Source organism: Synchiropus splendidus, chromosome 9 (assembly GCF_027744825.2).
Source record: "Synchiropus splendidus isolate RoL2022-P1 chromosome 9, RoL_Sspl_1.0, whole genome shotgun sequence".
Classification (NCBI taxonomy): domain Eukaryota; kingdom Metazoa; phylum Chordata; class Actinopteri; order Syngnathiformes; family Callionymidae; genus Synchiropus; species Synchiropus splendidus.
In genome coordinates, this window is record NC_071342.1 from 19,875,866 (window position 1) to 19,886,071 (window position 10,206).

Genomic DNA, 10,206 nt, shown 5'->3' on the forward strand with positions numbered 1-10,206 from the left:
GCTCAGCCTGTTAGGAGATTGACAGTTATCTTTGGACTATTGTTGTGTTCACTCTTAGAAAGTCAGCGCGAGACAGTGCCAGGCTTCGTTTGTGAAATGGCCGCGGCTTGTTGTGGAGGAACACATCTGTGACCTAGAGCGATGACGGAGCCACGGGAGCTGGCTGCCTTACCGCCTTCGAAACCTAAATGTGACAGGAGTCAGCCAGGGTGATGAACCCACCCCATCTTATGTGTTTGTTTTCTGCTAATTCATGGCTTCTGTTGGCGTCCAACTTGTTTGAATAACATATTTATTACTGTTATATTACACGGTCGACTTACAGCAATCTATTTCCTGCATACATATTTTTTTTGTTGGAATGATTTGAATTCGTGGTCACTGAAGGAAGAGTCGGCCTCTGCTATCAGACAGTTTACTTGTTCAGCATGAGGAGACAGTTTGACCAGAGTCATGTTTTGGGTTTTTAAGTGTATTGTCTAGATACTTTTTTGTTAAAATGTTGAAACCAACTAGGCTTAGACAATGGGGTGATTTGAAGGTTGATATGGAACAAGGCTCTCATGAAACATTTACAAGAGCAGTCAGGGCCATGAGAGCTGGCAGTTCTCTCGGCTGAACTTCACGTTGTGGTTTTTTTCAATTGGTTCTGTCGGGTTCACTTTGGATTTTTGATGGCTGTGTGAGGCTTTGAGAGGTCAGGAGCCAAGTGAGCAACTGAGCCGTTGATGTTAAATAAACGATTGAGAGCCAGTGATCTGGAAGCTGAACGCAAACAAGACAGGAGAGAGTGAACTCCAACTCCAACAATTTCAGGAAGGTAATGCCATAAGGACAGAGCCACACTGAGGTTACTTCGGGAGTTTTATGTTAGAGTGTTTACCAAGAGACTGAGAGACTTTCAAAATGTTTTCTTTCTCTCTATACATAGTAAAACATAATTCCTATTAATGAAACACTGGGACCTCGACGCTCAAACTAATTTTCTTATTTGAACGCGTTACTAGTCTACAGGTTGTTGCTTGCGGTCTTGCTGTAAATAAAAGGACACTATGTGCTGGAAAAATCTGGACGTTATTTGATAATAGTTGCTATTGTATTTAAGATTATCTTTAAAGGTGATGTAGAAATAAACTTCGAATGTTACTGTGAGTCTAAAACTCTCTCTATATGATAGTGTCATGCTGCGGCTGGAGAGCACAGGCAACATTAACTTCACTGCTGATTTAACACAGTTTTGTGTTGGACTTCTGTTACAAATGAAACAGTTGTCAGTAAAGTTGGCTCGACCTGATGCAAAGCATGCTGATATTGTATGTGTTTCTTATGACTGGAGCAGGAATGTTCATTCATGCCATTATTTCTGATGCAGAAAGTAGTTTCGACACTCAAAATAATCATAGTTCAAGCCTGGAACCTACTTATTTCTAGTCTTCTAATCCTCCACTGTATAATAAAAGCAATAATGGCTGATGTCGATAGTAGTTCTGTCACATTATTGCATATGGTCACCTGCAGTGTTGAGGTTCATGTTTGGGTTGTGGTGAACCAGGCTTTGTTCCAATGGAGTTTGGACCGGATTCCTCCACAGCACACGATAGACGATGTAGGCATGGTGTCTGCAGCAGCCATATTAAGTTCATATTCACGTTCAATAACTGGCCCCGTCTGAGGGACCCACGATGACTGAGGAGGGGAGTTGGAAGGACAATAGACTGGATATGAATGATTGTAGGCTTCAGATTTGTACTACAAATACAATATATTTTAGGGAAAAAAGAAAATCAGAACCCAAATTCCTGCTGTCTTCTGACCACTCATGTGCAAAAGATATGCTGCTCGACAGAAACTGTGCGGTGAGAATTTAGCGCCATTAACCCCGATTCTTAAATGACAAATCTTCCTACCGTGTCTCCTGGCGATGAATCTTATGGACCGTTATTGTGCCGCCGCAGGGACCTGAAATAAATTAGATCCATTTGGCTTCTCCCGCCGGCACCAGGTGATAAAGTATCGCACAACAAAATAAATAAACATCAGGCCTTTTATGTTTTACACTCCCTGATGGCTTATGCTGGATTATCTGAATGCTAATATCAGGACGACGATGTTAGAGGCAAGTATTCAGGACCGCTCTGTGTTTAGTGATAAATCAATACAAAGACTTAAAATGCAATTTGACTGGATTCAAAATAACTATAAAATAGATTTTCCTGCAGTACAGTGGCCTGACATCAACAACAGCATGTCGGTTATTGATTTTCGGCAACACACACACAGGCCACTTTGAAGACAGAGGAGCATGATATCTGCTAGATCTGTTCCCCTCAACGTGTTTACACGGGCAGCAGAAAATGAATTTAGTTTAGATCGTCCTGCTCGTCATATTGACCTTTCTAACATGATTTTGAGGAAGCAGGAAGCAGCACTGTGCTCAGGACATTAGCACCTTCCTGCTGAAACTGAGCCTCCAGTTGAGCAGTGAGGGTCAACGCATCAATCCTTCAGCCATGTGGGGCGGTTTTTGAGGGCTGCAGCCATCTTTCTGATAAACAAAATCCCGCGTTAATTAAAAGTCCAACGATCAGGCTCCTAGTGAGAAATTGAAATTGAGCGTTTGCCCCACATACCAGGCCCGTCCCACATCCTGCTGCCTGGATGGCCTGCAGGCTCAATCCAGCCCCGGCTGGGCTATTTCCACACCATCGATTCTGTCATCTATACACATGATGGATATCCACCTAACAAGCCTGTTTGGATCCCCCTCCTCTGGACCGCTCTGGCTTCCAATGGATTCTTAGAAAGTCTCTCTCACGCATCAAAAAAACAAAAGTACACAAACTATCATCTATATTCCGACGCATATTTCCCCCAACAAGACACTGTTCTTGGTGTCACCATGGATCATTTAAATCCATAAGGGTCCATGTTGTTTCCCAACATAAAAGTGATCGATGCCCTTCTTTGGTATCTAAATGCTGCTACAAACAAAAAGAAATAATGATAATAAAATCATGAGCTTCAATGACGGTAATTCTACTATTTTTGAGAAGAAGATTGAAAGTAATTAGAGACGTCTATGTGGTTGTTCTAGGGTTGGATTGATCAGTCAGTGTTGCGTACTGCAAAGTTCAACTGTTCAGGAGGATTGTAGGAAGAAAAGTGATTCAGCAACAGAACATAGTCGATTCAGCGGAGTAAGCTGTAGCAATGGAATTATTTATTTCTGATACGTCTATATGTTTTCATAATTTAACTATGTAATTCTTTATTTTTTAGAATATACTGAACATAGTCATACACTAGCAAAAAGCACATATTTTTGTGACATGTTTTTTAAATGTTTCTTTCTTGCTTATTTTGGTTTATTTAGTTTGTCAACCCATGTATCTACTTTGAATGGAAATACAGTTTATCCCTAAAAAGGAAACTACTTCATAACAGACATGAACTGATGGTAACCATTGAGTTAAATTGACTGAATAGATTTACAAGTTTTCTTCAATATGGCTTGACTTTTTGCAAGATAATGTCCTTCCCATGTGTTGGAGGGGATATGAGAGAAGGTGTGCGGCAGTTATGAGGTCGCCTCAGTTGAAAACTATACTTGTTCACTTTTTCTCTACTAAGCTGGATACATTCTCAGACCAATAATAAATGTAACAACTGTTGCCTTTTTCGACTGGAATCGCTTTTATGCCATTTTAATTTGTCTAATTTCTTCTCCTTCTTCTCATTCTTCCACCCTATGAACATTGGTTGTCTTCCTCTCCTTCTTCTCTCTCACTCTAGGTCCAGCACTGTCTCTCCTACTCACATAATTTGGTCTCCCTAACTTGGCCTCCAAACTTCTCCATGTTATTTTGAAAGATTCGATCCATCTGTTTAATGTAATTTAATGAATAATGTTGCATAATTATGCAAACACGCTGTGTAATTGTGCTGTCTCCTTAATGCTTCATATTCTTTAGCTTTGTGAAGAACTTGTGGCTCACACCACAACAACTTAAACTGTCAGTAAAAACTGTTGTGGTGTGGTCTTCATAACTACATTGAGATGATGGAGTGTAGACCCAGTATGAGACACTGTCTCATGTATATTTGTTTCTATTATTCTGTTGCCTATGTCACTGCCCAGTGCGAACACTCCTGTGTGATGATGATGTCCAGGGTTCACCGAGGTGTGTGTGACTTCTAATTGACTTATCTGCCAGACTCGCTTGAATCTTCGACGTTGCTTTTTAGCAGCCCGATACGGCTCACTTTATCGCCTTCCATCGATTTGAAATCTGTTTCATTTCCACCCATAGGGAATCTCCGCAGCCATCCTTTCTAAGTGCACGCGAGACGGAGGATTTATACCTGTCAATAAAAACCTTTGGTAAGTGCTTCCTGCTCCTCTAAATCCAGCCACTTTTCCTCACAAAAGAGAGGCTAGCTTTTCCAACCGGCACAAATCAAGGCTGCTAAAACACGAGTTTACTTGCCTCTAATGACAGCCGGCGCTGTAAGTAATCGCCCGGATGTCAGAGGTGTGAGGTGAAGCGCATCTACCGCCGTCCAACACGATCACTCTTCCAGCAAAATAAAGGATGTTTTATCCTCCCTGGCCCGCCGGCGGCCCTGGCACAGGCTCTCTCTTCATATGTAGAACAGGCTGGAAAACTCATCCAGACCTATCCCCAAAACCTTTTTGGAGCAACCGAGCCGGTTGATAAATGTTGGCCATGATTTAGCGTGAAATACTGAGCCATTACTGGCCGCCGCTGTGCTTTCACAGAAAGCCCAACATGGCGTGAATCATCTTAACGTTGCGGCAGGAAGAACGCCATTTCATCTGTGATGTGTAAGCAAATTTCTCCTGATGTTCCACTGGGGCCGCCACTAAAGCGCCGCTCATCCCTCACCATTACCTGCACGGCTTTTATAGGCAGTTCATCATGCACGGCTTATTGAGCTCCCGAGTACGAGTCCCTGCCTGGATGTCTAGAAGTAATTAACTCCTGGCTAAGAGTCCGTCTTGGCCCCCGCTTCAGTCCAGGTAAAAAAAATAAAAATAAATTTAAAAGCCCTGCTCAAGGAAGCTCTGGTAGGCGGCACTTTTGCATTAGATGATATCTCATCAAACATTCTTGCACTTAAGTACAGACAGGGACATGGCTGCTTGGCACGGCTCCATGGGGCACGTGCCAAGCAGCCACTCTCTCAGCATCCACCAGCTCCAGACCTCTTTTTTATTGATCCACACTCCAGCATTGATGGACTTTGTTTTAACACCCCCTTTTTCACACCTTTCTGTGAGCACACATGCAGTTAAAATGTTATTGTATTCTGATGTCTCCCTCCTCAGGTCCTTGTCCTATGTGACTTGTATGGGCTGCCTGTCCTTCCTGTTGCTGGGAGTCACGTACTTCGTCATTGACATCAAGGGGTGGTGGGGTGGACAGCCCTTCATATATCCAGGTACTGAGATTCACAAGACACAACAAGACATTTTAGTGACAAATGAATACGGTTGTGGAAAACAAAGTGAACTTGGCAGCAGGTTCATGGATGGCTTACATCTCCAGAAGCACCTGCTCCCATCACCTGGGTGCTTATGGGGCTAGAACAAGGACAGCTTACATTGGCAATGAAAAAAAATATTGGCTGAAAAACAGAATATAGGCATTGAATAAAACAGAATATTGGCTGAAACACAGAATATGGGCATTGAAAAAAAAGAATATTGGCTGAAAAACAGAATATAGGCATTGAAAAAAACAGAATATTGGCTGAAACACAGAATATAGGCATTGAAAAAAACAGAATATTGGCTGAAACACAGAATATAGGCATTGAAAAAAGGAATATTGGCTGAAAAACAGAATATAGGCATTTAAAAAAACAGAATATTGGCTGAAACACAGAATATAGGCATTGAAAAAAAAAGAATATTGGCTGAAACACAGAATATAGGCATTGAAAAAAATGAATATTGACTGAAAAACAGAATATAGGCATTGAAAAAAGAATATTGGCTGAAAAAATATATAAATAAATATATTGTTATTTGTCATTTTAATACCATTTTAGTTTTCAACGTCAATACAAAAATATTTCAGCCACTATTCTGTTTTCCAAAAGAAAGTGCGCTCGATTTGCGTGTACTTGGCCAGAATTTAGTACTTCTTTCCCTCAAATAGTATTTTGTGCGCATGTTTTACTGTGCACGACACAGTGCAAACCCCGCCCCTTTCCACTGCTAGCTGAAATAAGCAGCACCAGATAGCCAACTGGTTACAGCCTTCGCTCACCTGACTGGTGAAAACGTGATTGGCCGGGAAAAAACCCTGCACCCACTGCATCCCTTTGAGGACCGGTTTGTGACCCCTGACTCAGAGAAAGGTCATGTTTTTTGGGGTCTCATCTTGATGTGATGAACCACAGCTGTCAGGATCAGAGCCACCTGCCTCACTGACTGCAGCCAGCAATGCGTTTTTTAGATCATCACTCACTCTGAAGTTTAAAATCTCTCATGAGCACTGCAGAGTTTTATAGTAAAACGACATCATCGTCTGGGTCATTGAGGCCGTATCTGTGTGGAGCGGGAAGAACAGACATAGTGGCAGGGGATGATGAAGGCTTGCAGTTAAAGCAGTTAAAACTGAGCTGCTCCTCACCAACCTCCACGTGCCAGTTGAACTACTGAACATCCCTCTTTGACTTCTGTAAGTCATAAAATCTAAACTATTAAAACTTGTTATTAAAATTATGTATTAAAATTTCATTTTAGATATGTAGTGAGACACAATCTGGATTTGGAAGTGTCAAATAGAGGGGCCATATTTGTGTTGCTGTCTCTCCTCGATCGTTCTTCTAATGTTTATTTCCTACTGCAGCATTATCAAATATTTATTGAGTCAAGCCTTCAATTATATTTAAACGCGTTGTAACTCACTGAGGTACTGCAGTGTTTGTGATGTTTTATGACTTAGCAACCGGTTTAAATTAGCTGCGTCGAGTCATAAACCACTGAGTCTTAATTCACCGGTGGGAAAGGTAAAACACAACAATGTGAATTTTGTTTTATTTGTAAAGAGAATGGTGTTTCTATCTCGTAACTCAGTGTGAATTCAGTGGCACCGGCTGCATTCGAGGACACAGAGAGAAGAGAAACCACATGGCGATCAGATCTAGACGCCGTCACAGGAGATGAATATTAATACGAGCGAAAGTGGTCTTGTCTGATTCGATCATTATTAGATCACAGGAAAGACGCCTGAATGTCAGAAGGACTCAGACTCTAAAAACAAACACGTAAATAGTAATCAAAGCTGCACTTGACAACTGCATTAGTGCGATGTGGACTGATGGTCAACCATTACTATTTCACCCAAGATGTTTCAGGTGTTGTTTGAAACCAAAGCCAAAAACAGCTTGACATTTCACTTCTCTTCTCTTTTACTGATTATTATTTTGATCTGCAGATGAAGCTAAAACAGCTGTCTCAGAATAGAAGGTTAGAGGGGACGAAAAGCATCAGACCAACCATCTTAGTCAAACAGACCGTCCGTGTTTCTCGTCCAGAGGAAAGTTGTTTGCTCCTTTTCTTGACCACATCTACAAAGCATTTCAATTTTCAGATTGAACTTTTGGTTACACTTTAGATTGCGGAATTTATTGTTTATTCTTTGAACATTCCAAGATGCTAATCATTATTGTGGAATAAATAATAACTGGATAGCATGCTGCTAATATGTCGATGAGTCATTGTTTATTTATGGTAATAATGGGAACATTTTACAAAGAGGTGTTACTGCAGATCTGTTTACAGTCGATGTCATCCAAGAATTTGAGCAGAAAAGCTCCATCTATGTAGACATCTAAGTCAGAAAAGTAAAGGTTTGCAGTGCTGAGTATGTCTGGCTCAGGTGTCTAACCAGGGCCTCGAGTTCGACCGTGTCCCGTCTGGATGTTGAGGAACTACACGTATTTCCTTTGAAACAGAGTGGTCTGTTTACATGTTAAGGCTTGTAGCAGTAGTCTGTGAGCAAGAGTAGATAAATCAATTTCTGGGATCCACTTGTCTTGTCTTAGATTCCCAGACGCAGATGACGCTGTATTGTCTCCCCGCAGAGAAACTGCAGTCACAAAAAAGACGTCCCTCTCCTGTCCTCCTCAGGGATGAACTCCATCTTGGTGTACGTGGGTCACTCTCTGCTGGGTTTCTACTTCCCCTTCAGCTGGGAGATGCGCTTCCAGGACAGTCACTGGGAATGGCTCTTCCAAAGCCTGTGGGGGACCTCGCTGTGGGTGCTGGCTTCCTTCCTGCTCTATCGGAAGAAATTCTTCCTCAAAATATGAGCGTGGCCTGGACGTTTCAAGGCTTTTGACGGAAGACAACGTGATTCTCAGAGACAAGTGCCATTTGCTTTTGTGTATATTTGACAATCTTTGTTCTGTTTGATGCAATAGCGAAGGGAAGTTATAAACAAGTTGTGTTGGATTATCATGCCAGCATTTACTTTTTAGATAAAATGTTCCACCCAAAGTTGAAAAAAAAAAAGGGTTTGATAATTTGATGCGCTGAGTTGGCACTTAGCGAATTAGCTTGAGTAATGCCACTACACAACAGGGCAGCCATTATGACTCGGTTGCCATGACCACTCCTTTGCGTGTGTGTGTGTGTCCCATCTGTCGCGCTGTCCGAGTGACAGTACTTTAATAGGGGTCAAGATGCTGGGCTCTCACAAAGGAGTGTCGTTAATGGGGCTGACACCTCCGGCACTTGTTCTTGCTGGAGAATCCAGGAAATTACACAAATCCAATTCATCACAGCGACACCAGGTTTCACAAGGTTCTTCTTCAACACTCAGACATTAACATGCATTATCATGGCGTCCTATCACGGTGAGCTGCGGAGGAATCGCTGACCATGTGGCCGTGTGATTTATATGTGGGGATCATCAGGTCTGAAGGTGTGCGGGTGTCATGAAACCACCATCTACTTAATGAAACACACACATCTGTTTCTTTGTTTGTGTGGTTCCCCTGCAGGTTAACACTCACTGGCTTCATTTCCACTTGAATCAGTTGTGCATCACTTTATCACCGCTACACCACACGTCTGGTTCAATAAGGTCGGACTGCAACTTCTCTCCTTTCCATCTGCAGTTGGTGGGACTTTCTCAAGGAGGGTGAACCCGTGTTCAAAGTTTTGTTCAACAAGCATTTTGTTTTCACACTTGAATCTGCTATAAAATCTTAATACAATCAAAGAACAGTTTGGACGCCGCATGAGTTTCTGCTGCTATGAACTTCTGACCCTGAGGCTTCCATCAAGCACTTCTGCTGCTGCAGTTTCATGTGTGATATTAATACTTAAGGAGCCTGATGTACCTAGTACTTCATGCAAGCAGGTGGTGGACACATGTAGCTTCAATCTGAGCAACATTTGAGGGTGTTTTTATGGCAATGTTTGGAGTAAATAAAGAGTGAATCGATCAAAATGGTGACAGGAAATGCCAGAGCCTGCAGGAGAAAATGCACTGTAAGTGACAGCGATGATGCCCAGCCATGAGAGATGAGGAAGAGTATCACAAGTGGATCAGATCCACAGCTGTAAAAATGATGTAATTCATTATGGCTGTCAGCTGGTGATGTCATAATATGCAAATTAGACAAGTAAATTTTCTCCCTTCCGAATTGTTGCTGACGGCACTACTGCCATTTCAGCAGAAGCCAAAGGCGGATAGCAGAGCCTAAGAAGGCAGAGGAGCCGGTTCTATAAACTTCTCTGATGAAATACTTACAGCCGTGTTGTGAGTGTTTTCAAGTTAGGACCTTTAGTGGAATTATCATATGGAGACATCTAAACATTCTAGCTTTGATTAGAGGGTACAATGTATGTCAAATATTTGCAACAACATTTTTACTTTATCACGTTTTCACAACAAATTTTAGGTTCTAATACTCAGAAGCCATCTTGAAAATGAAGCATGTTCTTCCATAGTCGGTGAACTCATCTGATAATGTCACTTTTCTGCATCAGACTGTGATTCTTGAAGCTAGCAACAGCACAAACTCTGCTGCCTTCCTGAGTGTGGAGGGCTGTTTGACTCCCCTGCCGCCAGGAACAAGACTTAGATGCATAATTGCTTCCTCAAACTACTTTGTCAGCAGTGGAAACACATTCTGTTCCCAGTGTTTCTTAATGTGATGACA

At 42.0% G+C, this 10,206-nt stretch overlaps 1 protein-coding gene across 4 annotated transcripts in view; it reads left to right on the plus strand.

Annotated features, from left to right (window-relative positions):
• si:dkey-192p21.6 (uncharacterized protein LOC565246 homolog) overlaps window positions 1-9,347 on the plus strand; it is a 30,565-nt gene extending 21,218 nt beyond the window's left edge. Inside the window, exons 16-18 of one of the 4 annotated variants that reach the window (XM_053874219.1) lie at window positions 4,311-4,381; window positions 5,351-5,463; window positions 8,165-9,347. In XM_053874219.1, the coding sequence (XP_053730194.1) occupies window positions 4,311-4,381; window positions 5,351-5,463; window positions 8,165-8,346 (366 nt within the window). In that variant the 3' untranslated portion in view covers window positions 8,347-9,347. Of the gene's footprint in view, window positions 1-4,310; window positions 4,382-5,350; window positions 5,464-7,469; window positions 7,740-8,118 lie in introns of those variants that run through there. The other 3 variants (XM_053874221.1, XM_053874218.1, XM_053874220.1) reach the window with 3 other exon arrangements.
• The last annotated feature ends 859 nt before the right edge of the window (window positions 9,348-10,206 follow it).